Source organism: Natator depressus, chromosome 11 (genome assembly GCF_965152275.1).
Source record: "Natator depressus isolate rNatDep1 chromosome 11, rNatDep2.hap1, whole genome shotgun sequence".
Lineage (NCBI taxonomy): Eukaryota > Metazoa > Chordata > Testudines > Cheloniidae > Natator > Natator depressus.
The window spans coordinates 16040845-16061137 of record NC_134244.1 but is presented as its reverse complement, the minus strand read 5'-3'; the positions used below and the strand labels follow the sequence as shown (position 1 = coordinate 16061137).

The 20293-nt window shown below is 38.8% G+C and overlaps 1 protein-coding gene and 1 pseudogene across 3 annotated transcripts in view; one reads left to right on the top strand and one right to left on the bottom strand.

Moving 5' to 3' along the window:
* The window catches only part of DPP10 (dipeptidyl peptidase like 10), an 860783-nt gene that overhangs the window by 520342 nt on the left and 320148 nt on the right, over positions 1 to 20293 (top strand). For all 3 annotated transcript variants that reach the window (XM_074967232.1, XM_074967233.1, XM_074967231.1), the window contains exon 3: positions 10901 to 10996. In XM_074967232.1, the coding sequence (XP_074823333.1) occupies positions 10901 to 10996 (96 nt within the window). The remainder of the gene's footprint in view (positions 1 to 10900; positions 10997 to 20293) is intronic.
* LOC141995554 (small nuclear ribonucleoprotein F pseudogene) lies at positions 7027 to 7262 on the bottom strand (annotated as a pseudogene).

Sequence of the window (20293 nt, the reverse complement as noted above, 5' to 3'; positions counted from 1 at the left end):
AGACACATTTTTAGTGGAAGTCCTTTTTCTGTTGGGATAGCAAATATTTAAACCGGGATAGAAGCCCAGATAGAAGGCAACACTGAACATGTTGCAAAGAAAAGAAAAAATTCATTGATTTCTCCCAATCAGACAGATTATTTAAAATAAGTGAACTGAGATGCATATATAAGTGGTAAATATTGGCCTGAAAATATTCTGTATTGGAAATGTTATTCATTTGGTTTGTATTTGAATGTGCTTTTTAAGTTCCATAGCCTTGGAATTTGCAAACCATTGATGAAGCTATATATTTTCCTGATTAATTTTCACTCAGTTGCATTTGTATATTTTTTTTTGCATAATTATCTAGTATAGTTTATGAATCAATAATTAGATGTTACAAATTCATTTGTATATTTTAGTATTTGCCGTTTAGGTTAATTTAGCATTAATTGAATCATCACACTGGAAAGCTTAGATATGATGGACCAAATTTAAGTTAGACCCCTAACAACCCTGTTAGTCTCCCTTAGCCTGTGGTTATGTTGATGTAATTTACACACTATGGAGCTAGCAGAAAGTGTAAACAGGCTGTGAAAAATTCCTATAACTCATAACCAAGGGACAAATAGAAGTGCTATCTGGGCAAGTAAACGAGTCAGATTATCTGGCCACTGGAAAAGGGCTACAAAGTGAGCAAAGAATGGGCTGAATGATAGCAGGCACAGAAGCTTGGAGCTGCTTCTCAGTCAGGGAGGAGGCCAGATTGTCTGGGAAAGGAGCAAAGAGGACAAGGCTGCCACTTGTGAGGAAAGGTGGCTGAACAGAGCATGCTGGAGTGCTAGACTGTGCTGCTTTCCCTGTATTATGGAGATATCCACTATGTACACCCAAGGCTGGGAGGTTCGTAGCCACCACTCTCAAGAGAAAACAAAGGGTAGTGGTGGTTGGTGACTCCCTTCTAAAGGGAAATCCATCTGCAGGCCTGAGCTGGCATCCCAGGAGATGTGGTGCCTGCCAGGGACCCATATCTGAGATGTTATGGAAGGATTACTGAGGATTATCTGGACCTCAGACTATTACCCCATGCTGCTCACTCATGTGGGCAATAATGATACTGAAAAAGATATGACTCTGAGCAGATCAGAAGGACCACAGGACTCTTGGAGTGCGGGTGAAAGAGTTGGGGGCACAGATGGTGTTCTTTGATCCTTCCAGTGAAGGATAGGGGTTCCAGCAGAGAGAGACATAATCTGGAGGTGAATGCATGGCTGCACAAATATTGTTGCCAACAGGGCTTTGGTTGTCTTGACCATGAGATCCTGTTCCAAGTAGAGATGGGGTCCACTTTCAAGGAAGGGGAAGAGTATCTTCAGATACAGACTGGCAAACCTAGTGAGGCGGGCTTTAAACTACGTTTGATGGGGCAGAAGACAAATGCCAACAGATAAGTCCAAAATATGGAGACCTGGATGAAGGGTAGGAATCTGTGGGGGACATGGTAAATTGCAGCATGGACAAAGGAGAGACAAGGAGGAATATAGAGCAGAAATCTAATAATCATCTTAGAGGTCTGTATACTAGTGCAAGGAGTATGGGGAATAAGCAGGCAGTACTAAAAATACTAGTGAATAATCACAAATAGAATATAATTGGCATCACAAAAATTTGGTGGGATAATTCACTACTGAAATATTGGTATAGAAGTGCTCAGGAAGGACAGGCACGGAGAAAAGGGAGGAGGTGTTTCCTTGTATATAAAACGTGTATGTTTGCACTGAGGTTGGGACAGAAGTGGGAGGCAGAGGTGTTGAAAGTCTCTGGGTAAGATATAAGGGATAGAAAACAAGGGTGATGTCATGGTAGGGTGTCTACTATAAACCACTTACCCAGGAAGACATGGATGAGACTTTTTAAAAACAACTAACATAATCGTCCAAAGCACAGGACTTGGTGCAGATGGGGGGGCGTCAACTATGCAGACGTCGTCGGGAAAATAATATAGCAGGGCACGGATTATTCAGCAACTTCTTGGAATGCATTGGAGACCACTTTTTGTTATAGAAGGTGGAGAAAACGACTAGGAAAGAGGCTATTCTAGATTTGCTTCTGACAAACAGGGAGGAACTAATTGAGATTCTGAAGGTGGAAGGCAGCTAGCTTGGGTGAAAGTGATTGTGAAATGATGAGGTTCATGATTCTAAGGAACGGTAAAAGGGAAGAGGGCAGACTTTAGCAAACTCAGAGAATTGGTAGACAATTGGTAGACAACATGGGAAGCAAGCAAAAGGAAAAAAGAATTCAGGTGAGTTGGCAGTTATTCAAAGAGAGGGCACAAGAGCAAACTATCCCAATGCATAGGAAAGATAGGAAGTATGGTAAGAGGCCACTCTAGTTTAACCAGGAGATCTTCAATGACCTGAAACTCAAAAAAACAAAACAAAACAAAGTCATACAAGAGGTGGAAACTAGGTCAAATTACAAAAGGATGAATATAAAAAACCAACATAAACATGTAGGAACATAATTAGAAAGGCCAAGGCATAAAATGAGCTCAATCTATCTAGGGACATAAAGGGTAAACAAGAAATGTATTTGTAAAATTCTGAGATGCAAGAGGAAGACCAGTGATAGGATAGGCTCCATTACTAAATGAGGAGGGAAAGACAGTAACAGAAAATGCAACAATGGTCGAAGTGTTTCAGTTTTCACCAAAAAGGTTAGCAGTGATTGGATGACTAATACAGTGAACATCTGTGTGAATGGGTTAGGATCTGAGGCTAAACTAGGAAAAGTTGGGCTGATCTAACCCCAGTTAGAGGGGAGCGGATTCTTCCGGGGATCAAGAAAGGTAAATTTGGGAGCATGTATGTCATGATATACCCAAAGCCACCCTAGTGACTGAAGTATATTTCTTTCTTTTCAAGGAGAGGATTTCTTGTTTGAGGGGGTGGCGAAAGCTAGAAAGAATTATGCTGAAACTCAAAGCAATTAAAGTCAGTTCTGGCCCTTATGTTTGAAAACCTATTGTTAACAGTGGCAAATTTGAAGGAGTATTTGAAAGTCTTCAGAGGCAAAGATTTTTTAAAAAAACCCCTCTATAACACATGGACTAACATTATGTTATGTTATTAGAATGTATGTCCCCCCTTACACTGGTCTTTGCCAACAGTTCAAGTCACACAAGTGAAAACCAGTATTGTTATGTCAGTTGCTATGATTTCCCTAAGAAACTTCCCGGTTTGGTGTAATTAACAGAATCTGCTCTGCAAGGATCTAGAACTGGAAAAAGAAGGATTTTATGCAGGTCAGGAATGAAGGACATAAAGAGAGCTTTGAGAGGAAGCTTGCATCACAACTGCTTGGTGTCTCGAGCCCGTGCTGTCCACACCTCATTTTCAGGAGCAAATCATTTATATTATTATTCTAATTATTTATTATTTTATAAAACTTTTAAAAACTAGTTAGGTAAACTGGGATTTTTGCTTCTGTGTGTTAAATACTGTAGTTGGATTAGTTGGTCTCAAGTGTCTCAAAGGCAACTGGGATGTCTAGCATTACAAAAAAATAGACTACATCTTGTAGATCTAGAAACAGAAATAATCACTGGTCATTAGTACTTGTAGTTGGTCTAAATCTGCCTTAATAAAATGTAATCTTTTTGTAAAAATCTTCCTGTGAAATACACTTGATAGGAATTAGTATGTTTAGTGCAGTAGTGACAGTTAAGTTTCATGTTATCTCAGGATCATTCAGAATATATTGCTTCCAGTTTCTAATACCACTAGTCTGAACAACTACAACTACATATTCCACCATTGAGTTGGTGGTTGGCCTCTAAGTCTGACTGACTTTGGTTGCATGTGTGGGGTTTTTTTTGGCATCCTATTACATGTTTGTCTTCTGCAGTGTCCCCACATTCTGAAACTTTTCATTTGCAGCCAGTCCTGTACCCTGATTTCACATCCTACTCTTCTTTGAACTTTGTTTGCCTTAAAATCATTCCTTCTTTACACGTTATCTTCCAAAGAACTGTCACTGTTACAGCCTTCGGCCTTCTGATGTGTGTTTCATTTAATGCAGTTGGTTTCAGACCAGAGAGTAATGCTTTTAAGTAAACTGGTTTGATACATTTTCACTTTGGTACCAAATGTAATGGTGAAGTTATGGATGGATAAAAACCAAATTCTGTGTAGCATTTGTATCTAAAGAACATCTCCTTTTAATCACATCCTTGGTGGAACTGGTTAAGCTTCCTAGGTATACATAAAAATTGTACTTATTCTATGACTTCTTTGCTGCTGCTGCATTTCAACACTTTATCTGTTTCCCCTTTTCCAATATACAGCCACCTTATCTTACAGCAAACTTTGATTTGAACGTGTTGCTTAATTTTCCATCAATTCTGACAATACTAGAGGATTTGTACACTTTTATAATTGTAGTTATCCTATAAGTAAACCATGTGATTTTGTGGCTTTCCATGTTTTTTCTCCAAACTGAATCCACTACCTTCATGTAGTTGATGAAAACAGCAAACATCTTAAATCTCCATTGTCCCTTTTTTCCATCAACTGTCAGAGCATGAATCAGCCTAATCTGAAGCTGCACTAAATCTTACCTACCACTTCCTCTAAAAGTGGCCTTAATCTGTTGACAATAACTTTCCCAATATTTATAATAATCTTACCGCTCTATAATTATTCACATTGGTAGGATCTCTTTTTTTCTGAATTGGTACAACTATTGCCTTTAATCAGTCATTGGTATCTCCTCTTGTTCCCATACCCTATTATATATTTTTTCCAAATGCTTTGAATAGTGCTTGTCCTGCCAGCTTTTAGCAGCTTATCTGTTATATTGTCTAACCCTGTAGCTTTCCCATTTTTAGCTGCCTTATTTCTCTTTCTCTTTCTATTTCTTCTTCTGATGGTGGTTCAATGCTGGTAGCCATTCTACATTGCAAGCTGCCCTGTTCATCAGCATGTCTAGAATGCTTGCATCTGGATGAAATACAGGGTTCAGCACTTTGTTAAAATGCTCCTTCCATATTTCCAGCACCTCTTTGGCATTTGTTGTCAGTTCACCGGTAACCTTTCTTATGACTTGCATCATTGACCTGATTGTGTGTCCATACAGCTTAACCATTTTTATATTGTTCTCATATCTTTTTTTCTTGATGCCTCTTCTAGTTGTTGAGCCTCTTCTTTCCAGCACTTTTGCTTGTTCAGTCTTCACTGCTTTGCACACTTTTACTTCTTCTTTCCTAGCAGTCTTGGCTTGTTTACACTTTTCTTGTAATGTTCTTGTTTCATTGTTGTCCAGCTTTCCTATGTTTTCTTATGCCTTCCAATAACTTTCTCCACTGTATTTTGTACTGCTTCCTATAATATTTCCCATCTGTTCTGTAGTGACATTTCTTCATCATAAATTAATGGCCTGAAATGCCCTCCAAGCCTCATCTTGTATGCTTCCCTCACAGAGCTATCCTTTGACTTATCAAGATCAAATTTGCACCCATCTTTGCTTTGCACTTTAACTTAATCTTTCCCATTAGTTGTTCATGATCACGCCATGCTCGGCACTTCTGTAGAGTTTAACATCCATCAATTATCTTCTATGCTTTTGACTGATAATCATGTGGTCAATCTGGATTTTAGTTTGCCCATCTGGTGAGTTCCATGTAACCTTGTGAATATCTTTGGCAGGACTTGTTTTCCTCAGTGTGCATCTCACAGCTAGTTCTTAACCTTTCCTTGTTATCATTTATAATGTTGTCTAGGCATGGCTAAGTCTAATAATGCATATTGCTGTGTCCAACACAAATAATAGCTTTTGCTTGCAGTTAACTAGCAGATTTAATTGCATTGTGGGGCATGTAATTTCCTGCCTAGTACCTAGAACTAAACAGGTGTCACAACAATACTTGCTGTGTATTTCTAAAGCTTCAAACAGTAATTCAGATCCTACTTATTGTTCCCAAGAGAAGAACAAATGTTCAATAAGATAACTTTTATATATGAATTTATGACATTAGTTCCATACAAATATTGACATTAATAAAAATAATAAAAAGAAGAGCTCTGTATAAGCTAAAAAGCTTCTCTTTCACAAACAGAAATTGGTCTAATAAAAGATATTACCTCTCCCACCTTGACATTAATATAGACATTGTCTTTTCATCTTCTTTTGTAAAGGATATAAGCAGTGCTAAAACCAAAGAAAAATTATTAACCCAAATTTCAAGGATTTTTATTATGACACGAAATAAAACTTGAATTTGTAGAACTAATTGGAGCAGATATTCATTATATTGATAATGAGGGATACAGGCAAAACTAGTGATATCTTACTTATTGTTAAAAGAGAATCAGACTGAAGAAGTAAAAAATACAATATAGAAAAGTGCAGGAACTTGTTCATTTTATGTTGCTTGCTCATACTATGAATCTCCACTGATTCCTATATTTCCCAAGAGTCTTCTAATAGCATTTGTGTTTAATTCCAAATACCATAATATGAAGGTCATGGGGGAGGAAAAAATCATAGCTTGTTAGATACTATATCACACATGTAGAATATGTTTATTCTGGTACTCTTGACTGGGTTTAGGTTACTGAGGAATGAAAGTTGTTCCATGTAGTGATAATATTTTGCTTGTATATAGTGCTTTTCATCCATAGATGTCAAAGTGCTTTATAGAGACATAATTATCCCCAGTTTACAGATGGGGAAAATGGAGACACAGAGGTGCTATGACTCCCCCAAAGTCACACAGCCAATATTTAAAAGCAGGATGATATACTTAGGTCTCATATTACCGGGTCTCATATTACCAGGATGATCTACTTAGGTCTCATATTACCAGGACATAATTTTTTTCTCAAAGTAGAACAGATTATTCATCTAAAATTTGAAGTATTAAATTAAATAATTAAAACTAAACTAGTTTTATAAAATAACTGTACAAAGTAAATTTTGTGAGGCGCTATTCTTCCTTTGTTATTTTTTTTTGTGATCTTTATTTTCCAGAAATATAGAAACTTATTCTCTCATTTCTCCATCTTCTTCTTCTACTCCTCTGATGTACAGGACATTGTTACATCTTATCAAAACTTCACCAAGGTGTCCTGACAACACACCATCTCTGTATTTGCAAGCTGCATGTTCATGTAGCCGTCGACAGACACCAGGTAGCCCTTGTACTCCATCCCCCGCTTCAGCTTCACCATCACCGGCTTCCCTGTCAGGAAGGGCTTGGAGTTCAGGGGCAAGCTCATGGTAATGCGGCGTGGCACAAAGCAGCGGTAAAAACAAAAATTACTCATAGGGCCGCACGTGCGCCTGCTGGAGTCTAATTGTCTGTTCATTTACTTGCTAATTTGCAAAAGCATTTTCTTATCTATTAGTGCAAATTAGTGAGTTTCTACTCTACTTGATTTCTGCTTTTCAGTCTTTAATTTACTAAAATATGAAGGTTTGCTGTCTGTGTACGAATGTGCACCAATTGTTAAGCAGTTCAGCTGTCAGTTTACTGCACAGTATAAAAATGTAACTCTTTTTATCTTTTAAAACTTGAATTCAACTCTGACTCCAGTAATCTACTATATATATATATATATATGTATGGATTGTTATGATTCTAGTTGAATATATATTCAACTGGAAATACAAAAATCTATCAAGTTAGTTGGGGACCTGGGAAATGTTAGCCCTTCAATGAATAACTCAATAAAATTTAAAATGGAAATGGAAAAGAGATGGTAGACTATTCTGCAATGTAATAATAAACATTAAGGGGGAAAAGAGTCTTTAACAACAGACAGAAAATACACTATACAGTATGCATACAAATTCATATTTAGACTAAAAATACGAATTGCAGTCTTCTGATAGCTTACATGATGAGCCGCTTGTCTTTCCATGAATTAACTGAGCATTTTGGGAATTTAAAAGAGTATTTCTGAGTCTGTTGGTGTGAAACCAACATCTTGCTAAAAAATTACATAATTTGAGATGTTGACAGCGTGGACACCTAGACTAAAAGATCACAAATATGGTTTTATTTAAATACCATCTTAGCATTAGGAGAGTTTTACTCTTCAAACATTACACAGTATAGTTGTTTGAAGATGTCTATTTTTCTAAACTAGATGGTTAAAAACAATGCTTAGAAGTACTAGATTCAATTTAAAGTTATAAAATGCAATTTATAACAAAAAAAATTACTTGGCAAGTATGTGAATTGTCAGAATGCTGAGAAAAGTGGGTTCAGTTGTCTTTTCAGGTAACATTTCCATACTCTGTCCAGTGTATTTTCAATGATTTTAATAAGGCATTTAATAAAGTTTCTCAGAGGAAACTAGTGTTATGCAAAAAAAAAAAAATCTGGTGTCATAATAAAATTGGTGATCTGGATTGAAAGTTGGCAAACTAGCAGGGAATTTAGGGTCACAATAAATGGAATCTGACCCTTTTTGAATGCTGCAAGTGAGTTTTCACAGTGCCAGTTCTATTTAACTTTTATCTAAATGATTCAGAAATGGGAATGATGTATGGTGTCCAAATTTGCAGGTGATCAACTAAAGTGCAAAAGGAATTAAGCACTATGGAATTTGATTGTAATAAGTGCTTCTGAAGGGAGAAATGTTAGCAAAAAATACCTTAAATAATATATTAATGGAAGCTGAGGTGGGGAGAGGCTGTAGTAATGGTATGCAGTAGTTTGAAGGTAGAGACTCAATGTGTGGGATCAGCAGCAAGAAAGGCTAATAAGGTTCCATGGTGTATAAACGGGGATTAGGTATAAATCAAGAGAGATAATAGTTCTACTCTGTAAAGCCCTTGTAAGACTACACTTGGAATACTGTGTCCAATACTGGGCTTTGAATTTTAAAAAAGGTTATTCTTGGGAAGGTGCACAAGAAGTCAAGAAATCTTTTTTGGGGATTAGGAGTTCTGTTTTGCGAGAGAAGGTTTTAAGAGTGGAACATGGTTAGCCTTGAAAAAAGGAAGAGTGAGAGGAGAGTTTATTAGAGTATTTAAAGGGTTCCTACTGACTGAGACCTTGAGGAAAGACCTGTATAGATTACAGAAGGATGGCATAGTGAGAGGTCTCACTCTGAATTTTGTTAAGGATAAGTATAAGAGGGAGCCGGGGGAGAGATGTTGTTTCCTGAAGACAGCAAGTAGGCCGTGGATACTACTGAGAGAAGTGGGTGAAGCAAGCGGTATTGACAACATTTAAGAGAAGCAGAGATCTTTATCTGGGGCGTGGGAGGGGTTGATTTCAATGGACTTAGAACCAGCCTGTACTCTGCAAGAGTGATGGCAATGGCAAAGCTCCTATTGACTTCAATGGGACCAGGATTGGCACCTTAAGTGAATTATGGGATGTTCCTGTTGCAAAGCAGACTTCTTTTTTCTCTGTTGGAGTCAGGGAATATATTGGTGAACCAAAGGGAGAAGGGTCTGCTACTTGACTGTTGTGATTCTAGACTTTCTGTCCTAAGTCACTGAAAATATTTATCAGCAGAAATATGCAAAGCCAAAATTTGAACCCAACAGAAAAGGTACTTTCAGACAGAGGGGAGTCAGTTTGGTAGTTTGGCTAATAATGATACTGTGCATATGTAATATATACCCGATATTCTGGTAGCAATGAGTTCTTTCATATGTTATGCGTATAAGTTTGTCTAAAGCAGCTAGTGATCTAGGACATGTAAGATAAATATAATTGGAGATTTGTGTCCTGACAAGCAATAATGACTTTCAGTTAGCAATACCTTTTAATCTCATGTATTAATGGGTCCATTTACCTAATGACTTTAAAAAAAAAAAAAAGAGAGAGATTTCTGGAAGTACCAGCTATTTCCATAAATGATGTTTCAGCACAGGAAAATGAGGATTGACTGCTGTTTCCTTTCTGGAAGTAAGGAAGTGATTGCAGGGGTCGACATTTAAAAAAATATACATCAGCATTCACTACCATTTAGTAACATCTGAGATGGCACGGTCTCCCTTTTAGCTGAGCATGTGAAATAATTGTGTGGAATCTCTTGGCAAATGTGGACTTACTAATGGTGGGCACTCTACTCCTAGAAAATGTACCACATATAGTTCTGTATCTCCGAATTCGATTGCTCATATCCACCGAGATCTGATGGTGCGGAGGGCGGGATGGGCTATTTGGCTGTTCAGATTATTTTTACATATGAATCTAGTGGTTACGGTTAAACAGAAATAATAATGGAAAAGGTTAATATAATTTTCTTATTCTTGTGATGTATTATGGTTAGTGGGACTGAGAGATATGATCTCTATTTGAAACTGGCTCATGGCCATAGGAACTTGTGTTAAGGTAGGATATTGGGTTTCTTTTCACTTACCGCTTAGGATATGTGGTGGGTAAGATTTGTTCTAAATTTCTCATTTTCTGTAAATCAGTATTCTACCAGTCTGAAAAAATCGATTTTATTAGTCTGTATGAAAAAACATGTAATCACTATATCCCTAATCTTTCACTATGCATACAGGAAATCCTCATTGAATTGGGGTGACAGGGTGTCCTAGTGGCTAGAACACTGGACTGGAACTCGAGACCTAGATTCTATTTCCAGCTCTGCCATTGGCCTGCTGGGTGACCTTGGGCAAGTCACCCCCTTGTGCCTCAGTTTTCCCTGGGGAATATGGGAATAATGATACTTATCTCCTTTGTAAAGTGATGAGCGATGTCCTGATGAAAAAGTGCTATGTAAATAAGAAGTAGGCATTATTATTATAGACTTCATTAGGAGTCTTACTTGTTTTTGAGCTGTAGGACCTGCCCCTAAAGTCCCAACAATTTTACAATAATTACATGATATATATTAGTTTTTTTTTTAAATGTGTAACCTGGTGCTGCTTTGTTTCTTTTTAGATGAGCTTACAAATTCATCAGAAACCAGATTGTCTTTAGAAGATCTCTTCAAAAAAGAGTTCATAGTTCATAATCCAGAAGCCAAATGGATTAATGGTATGTGTATATATTATCAAGCAGTTTGAATGCAGATAGAAGCATTTTTATGATGAATCGAGACACTGTCATTAGTGAAGCCATGAAAAAGTCATAAACCACCACTGGTTCATTAGAAGTTTTGTTGTGTTTGCAATATGTTACTCATTTTTAATATATACTCTATATAAATATCTGGTAACCTAGGTATTGTGTTAATGTTACATATGGAATTTGATCCAGATCACCACGGTCATATTGCATGGCATTTTTAATTGTACCAGTAGTTCCAAATCACTTGTGAGAACCTTTATGAATATGCAGGAACTCTTTTAAAACTGAACCTTGTCTGTGGATTCACAACAAAATTAGGCCATTGAAGGAACAGGTTTATTCAGATCTAAACTTCAGGGTGTGCAAATGGTTCTGACACATAACATATGGAAACACATTTTAGGTTGAACTTCGACATATTTGTACAGCTCTAGTTATTCTCTGATGCCTGTGCATTGTATTTCAGGTTCTGTTTGTTTAGATGCTTTAAGAATTGTGCACAATGTTCTAAAAATAATGCATATTGTTAAGACTCGTATACCTGAAAAAGTCCTTGTCATCTCATTCAAATCTTTATTATGTTTTTTTTTCTTGATCAGATACAATGTTTCACATTCTTTCCGTTAGCAAGAAATTTTCAAATAACACTGTGTCCTTCCCCGTCTTTGTGTCATCATAATTGTGTAGCATTGAAGGTGTTATAATCAGAGGAATAACAATAGGCTTTGTGCAAAATAAAGTATTTGAAGAAGAGTTATGAAAATAGGAAGTCTTATGTAGCTGCGAGTTTATAAATTAAGTGTAATCAGAACGATTTATCCTTCACGTTGAAAATATAGATATTTAAAGATACCAAAGCTGGCTTCCATGACAGAATCAGTAAGAATTAGAAACACCGATTGTCCAGTAAAAGGGCACTAATGGAATTAACTTTGACAACCTTCTCTGGAGACTGAAGTGGAGTTGCATCTCCCAAGTGGAAGTTCCTAGGTGTGTTTTGCTTCAGGCAAGGGAATAGATGGGGCGGGTGGGCTCTTTCATGAAGTGAAGCATGCATTCCATCTTTGAGGAACCAACCCTTGGCCCTAGTCCTGCCTTCGCCCTGCCCTTCCATTTATGGGGAGGTTGGCACACAGTAGCACTAACCTGCAGCAACTGTGTTCATGGAAATGCCAGGATTCCCAGTGCATCTGTTCCCTGAATAGGTGTGCAAGAGAGAAGAAGGAGCCTTGCTTTGTCTCGTCCTCCACCCTGCTTTGCCATGTTTGTTCCAATTCCAATTACCTTACTCTATGATTAAATTAATCTTCTCTATAGAATATTGATTAAGTCCTTCTCCTGTGCATGAAACTGAATAACTCTCTCATTCACGGTAAACACATGGTGTGAGCAGCCTGCACACAAGTTACGCTAATTAAGAAAATATATTTTTGAGTGAAAATTATATTGCATTGAACCAGAGATGTAGAGAATACTCAAGGATACAAATACTGCAGGAGTCACAAATAACATAACAGAGGCAGTGAAGCCTATCTTCAAAAACTGCTCAAGACACTAGCAAAAATCAATGGCTTAATGGAGACGGAGTATTCTCTACTTCTGCTTGTACAAGTAATTGCACGTGCATGTAAATACACAATTGATTTTGCATGTAGACTTTGTCCTCCTCTTAAAAAAAAATTGCATTGGTAACAGCACTAGCCTTTAAAGTGATTACTCAAGGTAGATAATTATTTATTGGAAGTGAACCTTGGTGCAAGTTTCATTGTTAGTACTATTCCCTTACTACTAAACAGATATTTAATATTACTTGCCTAATTATCTTACTAGGTCTTAATAAAGGTATACAGTGTAGCTCTGATATATGAAATATTCATTTTTTCCTAAAACAAAGGGTAACATAACTTACTAAAGTGGCATGATTGGTTTTGAGTTCTATAAAATATTGTTTATATACAGTACATGCTTGTGTATTGTCATTTTGGGCTCAATTCTGTAGTCCATACTCAAGAATATCTGCCCTAGACTGCAGTGGGGTTTTGCTGAAGAAAAGATTAAAATGATAAATGCTTGCTTAGCGTGCAAGGTTCTTTGGGTAGAACTGCTGCTTTGGAGGTGGGATGCATCTTAAAGAAGCACACTTAATAAAAGCTAGTCTTTAGTATTATCAGAAAATCATAGTTAATCATCTTTTCTCTAATGATATCTTGCAATTTTATAAACTTTTCCATCTACTTAGGCACTTTTTAAGAAAGAAAAGACCTGTGTTTTATTAGCAATAGATTTGTATAAATCCCAGAAATTTGTACAGTAATACAGTGATTCCTCAGCAAAAAAAAAAAAAAAAATTTCTAACATCCCTAAATTAATATCTGCAGTCTCTTTCATGAGGAAGAAGAGTCTGAGTTTGATCGCATGAGAGAAGGGGGTTTGGATTTGTTTACTTATTGAGTAGGTTCCTAGGGGCTGTTGTCTAAGAAATGTGGGTTAGTTGCTAGGTTTAATTGATTATTTGTTGTTAGCATTACTTGTTGAAGCACCAATAATTCTTCAGATAAGCTCTTCTTTTTCTATATTTTGTTTTAATAACGAAAATTAAGATATATATTTCATATGCAGAATGAGAGAGACCTAATTAGCCACTCCTTTTCCTCCTGTTTTTTTTAAAACACCTATTTTTTAATCCAAGTGCTGATCTCCTCTTTGCATTTTAACACCCAAGTGATGGTCAATGATATATAACTTGAGTGTCATCAGTGTATTGTTGCAGTAAGGCTTTTGTCATCTCCTAGATACTGAGGAGCAGGGTGGGCAGGATAAGTCTGTGTTAGAGGTCCTGTTCAGGAAAAACGATTGTTTGTACTATCATGTTGAACAATTTAAGGGATAGATCTTGTGCCTGGATCCATTTTCCATAACATCATTATAGTGGTATCATAGTTAAGATTCCATCACAACTTCTGTTTAATGGCTGACATTTCTAAGTCCTCTAAAATTGACATACTTAGACAATTCCTTTCAAATCTAGTATGCCTCAGAAAGGGCTAGTATAGGGATAGGGACCCAAATTTGGGGTCATTTAAGCTAGGGTCATGGAGATATACGCCCTGGGAAAAAATGTCCATCTTTCAACAATTTTCTAGGTGGGATTTTTGTACGGAGTTTGAGATCAAACTATTGATGTGATGCAGGTCAAAATCATCTCAATCTGTTGTAGTGCCTGGCATCCGTCAAGGTAGTGCCTGGCATCCACTAAATCTTTGGGAGACCCAAACTGAGTACGGTATTTAAGAAAATGTACTTTTTTAATGGTGCACATGTGCCAATACTGGGGAAAAAATAGCTGGAGGATTTCCATTCCCACCATTTCATATGCTTTAAAGCTCAACTCTTTCTGAAGTGCTCTAAAATCCAAATGGTTGCTCTGCCGCATAGGATCTGGGACCTTGTTCCTCTGGAGTGTCTGAGACACGCTCACTGCCACGTGTGTGTGTGCCAGGACTTGGAAGGCCTTTGCTCATCTACCGGGGTTGGACTCCCACTTCTTATCTGCCTTCATGTGACCTGCATTTTGGGGTGAGGGGCTTGTGGCCTTCCTGTCCCCATGTGAGCCAGGATCTGGGGAAGTTCTTTTTCTTTGGGTGGGGAACTTAGAACTGGCATACTTCATATATATCATAGGCTCTAAAGCACTCAGGAGTGGAATGGTAACATACGCTTTGGGCTAGTCTAGACTTAAAACGCTACCGTGGCAGTGCTGCAGCTGCACTGCTGTAGTGTTTCAGTGTAAAAGCTACCTATGCCAAGGGGAGAGGTTCTCCTATCAGCGTGGGTAACCCACCTCTCTGAAAGGCAAGCTGGGTCCCCAGAACAAGTTTTAACTACATCACTCAGGGGTGTGGATTTTTCAAATTGCTGAGCAATGTAACTGGAAAAAAAAAACCAGGAGTTTTTTTGTGCTACCTTAGAGACTAACACATTTATTAGAGCCTAAGCTTTCGTGGGCTACAGCCCACTTCATCGGATGCATTGAATGGAACATATAGTAAGAAGATTATATATACACACATACAGAGAAGGTGGAAGTTGCCATGCAAACTGTAAGAGGCTAATTAATTAAGATGAGCTATTATCAGCAGGAGAAAAAAACTTTTGTATTGATAACTGGGTTGACCTAATTTTCTAGTGTTGAACAGCTCAGAGATGAATGGAGCAGTTAATATGTCTCAGACCATTTGTTTAAGGTTATATTCATCTCCCTGGGGTGTTTTCATTTGGCTGAGGACATCCCACTGAGATGAATGGGCCACTTCACACCTTTCAGAACCTCCTATGCTGCAGATGGTTGTGTAGAGGAGCCTTTCCCTTCATCCTTCCTCTATCCTTCCTGTTTAAAGGATGTCACTTCCAGGGGCTGGTCTATACTGGGAACTTATGTTGGCATAGCTACATCTGTCAGGGGTGTGAAAAATCCACTCCCCTATGCTGAACTAACCCCTGTTGACCTAGCTGCTGTCTGTGAGGGAACTGGATTACCTGTGCCAATGGGAGAAACCCTCCTGTTGGCATCGGTGGTGTCTACACTGAAGCACTATAGTGGTGCAGCTCTGCTGCTGTAGCATTTTAAGTGTAGGCATACTGTCACCAGTCCTTAATGTGGTCTTTTGAGTGGTCTCTGCTGTCCCAAGTGGCTTTCTTTGGCTAGTCCCTGGTCAGGACAGTTCTTGGCCCCTGGCCTCCAAGGAGGCCTAGCAGTCTGCTTCAGTCTCTTTGGCTGTGTTCTTGGAGGCAAGGGTGTTACCCCTTCACTGTCTTGGGCCTTTCTGCCTCCCCTTCCTTCTCTGAGCTCTCTTCTTTTATAGAAGACCTTGTTTCCCCTTATTGGTTCCAGCGGTGGGTGCCTGCCTCCATGACTGGCAGTTCTGACAGCTGCCTGGGGATGTGGTCACACTGCTTGCCTGTAGGCAGGAGTGGCTCCCCTCCCACTTCTGCCTCTGCTCAGTAAGGGGTTTGTAGAGCCCAATTATACATGTACTTGCATGGCTTTTCTTGAAATGTGCTGTGCCTCGTGGGAGTTCAGAGTAGGATTGGTGAAGCAAATTTGGGGTCATTTAAGCCAGGGCTTCCAGAGCTATGATTCCTGAACAAAATACCTGTTTTTCAAAAATTTTCTAATTGGCTTTTTTTGTTTGTTTGGTTTTTTGTTGCGCAGAGCTAGGGATCAAACTATTGCTGTGATGTGAGTCAAAATGGTCTCAAACACTCGTCATTTTTTATCCAATGTAGTGCATGGCACCTACTGACTCTTCAGAGACCCAAATTGTAAATGGTATTAAGAACATGTTCACTTTTTTGCTTGTATGGATGTGCAGTCTGGATGGATTACTGTGTGTGTGTGCACCAGTAAAGAATAAACCGTGAGAGGGTTTCTGTGCAGTCACTTTATGCTGCCTGGGAAGTTTGAGCAAATGTGCAGATGCCATTGCCCTGGTGAACACCTCTCCATGGACACTTCTTTGTTTGCTTTGTCCAAACCTTTGTACATCTGTATAACAAAAACTGAATAACTCATGTTGCTTGCTACAAGTTGTCACTATTGTAATATAAAGTGTTTTTATTTTGTGGAGAGGTTTATGGTGAACACAGCAGAATGGTGAGCAGCTGTTCTAACCAAAAATTTTCTTATATTGGGTGGGAAGGAGCCCACGACAGAGGATTTTGTCTCTGTGTGGAGGGGAGGCATAGAGGACCAGGGAGAGGGATTTTGCTTGGAAATGAAGACAGGTGATAGGAAAGATTTGGATTGGTTGTTTGAGAAAACCTGTATTTTACTAGCTGTGGGGTGGGTGAGATAGTGTGTGGGCACTTCCTGATCTCAGGGCATATTAATGTGGTGTTTCCAAAGACATGTAGCATGGAGGCTTGGAACTGACTGTGGAGGTACCTTGTCCACTGAGGGAAAATAAATGTGTGTGCTGCCAGGTTTGCCAGCGTGTGGATTCTGGGTGATTCCTGGATAATGAAGTTACAGAAGTTTTGTGGGACAGCAAGGAGTACACCATGGCATGGGATTGCTGACAACAGGCTGATTTGGGTGGAGAGAGGTGGCCTGCATTGGCATCATGTTTTGCCACTGTCTCATCTAAGTGGTAACTTAAGAGGTTGTGATCTACCAGGCACTGTGGTGATTCACTTGGGGAGAAATGATCTGGACCTTTTTCCTAATACACACCTCATACAATGCATAAGAGAAGATTTGGACCAAATCAGAGATTTGTGTCCAGCAGTTGTGATAGTTTTGAGAGCCCTGCACGGATACAAAATTTGTATCCAAATCCAATCTGCAATCTTCCCTGAAAGAATACTACATGTGTACATTTTAAGAACCACTTCAGTCTTTTACAATGTCCGTACACTTAGAGTTTCATCTCACTTTCGCTTAACTATCATTTAAAGCATTACAATTCTCTCTTCTTCAACCTGCTGATAATATCCTTTGTAATAAAAGCCCTATGTCCTGCTAATGACATAACCCACACAATCAGAGAAATGATGCATACTGTATTCTGGAGGTACTCATGCACCTCTTCCCTTTCATCACACACATCAGAGGGTGCAAAACATAGATCTCGTATCACAGCTCTGTCACACACCACAAAGTAATCCACAGATGTCACAAGTGCACCTCAACCATGCAGAGCTAACTACTGCTTCCACCATTCAGTACAGCTACACCTGATATTAACCACACTCACTTTACCTGGAGCGCACGCGGATAATAAATGCTTAAGCTGCTCTCATATCCTGGTTTGCTACTGACAGTACCATTTGTAATAAAGTCCCTGTGCCCTGCTAATTGCATAACATACACAATTCTGCATTTAAGTGATTCATACTGGATCCTAAAGGTACACATGCAGCTCTTCCCTTTGCTCACACCAGAGGTGAAAGTAAGCTGGTATGGTCCAGCCGGCTTCCCCATGCTGGTGCTTTAAAGTGCCTGGGCCTCCCCGCAGCAGCCGGAGCCCCAGGCTCTTTAAAGCACCGTGAGAGCCCTGCTGCCACTACCCCAGAGGCTCTGGCAGCAGGGCTCGGGGGGGGGGGCGGCGCTTTAAAGGGCCTGGGGCTCCCCGCAGTGGTCTCAACCCCTGACCCTTTAAGTGCCTCCCAAGTGCCGCTGCCATAGCCCCTGGGGTAGCAGTGGCAGGGCTGCAGCGGTGCTTTAAAGGGCCAGGGGTTGATTTAAAGGGCCCGGCTGCCTCTTCTGGTCAAGGCCACACCCCCCTGCTCAGGACTCTAGAGTACCGGTAAGTCCTTTAACTTACTTTCACCCTGGCTCACACACATTGCAGTGTGCAAAAGATAGATTTTACCATATTGTAAACTCAGCTCTTTCACCCACCTCAAAGTAATCTACACATGTCCTCATAACACAAGCCCACCTTTACCAAGAAAGCCTAACTACTGCCTCCACTATTTAGTGTAGGTACACCTAACACACTGCACTTGGAGTTTGTGCAAATAATTCCCATTGGCTATTGCCAACTCCAGGGGAACAAGAAGGAAAGTGGCATGACAACTTTATTTTTTTCGGTCCTGTGTGTGAAAGTGAATTGATTGTAAAAGGAGGTGAAGAGCTGGTACTCTTCAGCAACTGTGGGGTTGGCAGAGTAAAGGTATGTGTATTAATGGGATATCTTGGTGCATTGCTGAAATAGGGCGGAGTTAAGGTTGCATGGGCAAACTTAACTTTGCATTTGCTGGTTTTCAGAAGTTTGAGTTTTGCTTCTGCAAAGAGACGACACAGCACCAAGCAACCTTATCCCTGTGTTAGGGTAATTTTTTCCCACTGAATATATTTTAAGGCCAGAGGGAACCATTATGATAATCTAATCTGACCTCCTGCATAACACAAGCCATAGAATTTTGACAAGAGATTCTTGCCTCAAGGCCATAACTTGTAGCTGAGGTATTCTCTAGGTAAATTGTTCTAATGGTTAATTCCACTCACTTTAAAATATCCATCTAATTTCTAGTCTGAACATATCTAGGTTCAACTTCCAGCCCTCTACTGAGCCCTCAAAGAGCCCTCTACTATCAGAAATTACCTCCTTTTATTGGTACTTACAGACCTCATTTGCAGGATCTAGCCTTAAATCAACAGCAGAATATGTAAATAGGCTTTTGAAAAAGTATTGATTTGTGTTTAACAAATTAATTTTAGTTTATTTCCTTTTCTGCTTAGTATCTGGATCCTGTGTTTCCAGTGCAAGAATTAAAAACAATGCAGATGTCTAATGCTGCTCTCTGTCCTGCTTGCCATGGGATCATTAGCTCTGCCAAAGAAATACAAAACTCTGAACTACTGTCTTGGCAGATGCGGAGAACAAATAGAAACTAACATGTTGTATTTTAAATGTATTGTATCTTTTATCTTACGCAGGTGTTTGCATTTATTTAAAAAGCTTTTCAGTTTACTTTAAAATTAGGACTGAGAAAACATTACTTTTGATTTCTTTCTTTTCAGCTGAGGTTTATTAACCGGTTTGGCAGAAATTTGTAAAGAGGCAATTAAAACCTATCCGCTGTCAGCCTACACAACACAGTTGCTTATTAGTCATGGTGCTTGCAGTGCTAATAGCAATAACTAAACCCCTATGCATATTCTTCTGCTTCTGTCCTGGTCCATACATGTTGGTTAGTAAATGTTCAAGACACATCAGTAGAATTCCTAGAAGTGAGTAATGTGCTCATAGCTGACTGGATAGATACTGTAAAATGCTTGATGAATACAGCATGATTTCCCCCTAGAATTCATATACAATAGTTGAGAACAGAACAAAAAATTAGTTGTTTTAGTAATGTGAAAGATTTATTCTAAAAACAATCCCATACTACTTTATTAAACAGGTATTTTTAATTGTAAATCCTATGTCCTATGCTGTATTTAAAGCCATGGTGATAGCGAACTTGGTGATCAGAACAGTCAATGTTATCTGAAAGAGCATGTGGTTCCAAGAAGAACACAAATTGTCTGGCATAGCTTTGAAGATGCTAAATGAAAGTGCATTTTCCCTTAGCAATATTGATTTTCAGTTTTTTAATAAAAAGTGAAAATTTTAAATGTTGCCAGTGTCTGATACAAAGTACTTAAATCTGGCAGCACATCGCCACCAAAGGAGATATTGAGTTGAAATGGCAAAGAAATAGCCTGGTTAACTTTTGTCTATGTAAATGTACATAGAGTACAGTATTGCACTGTGG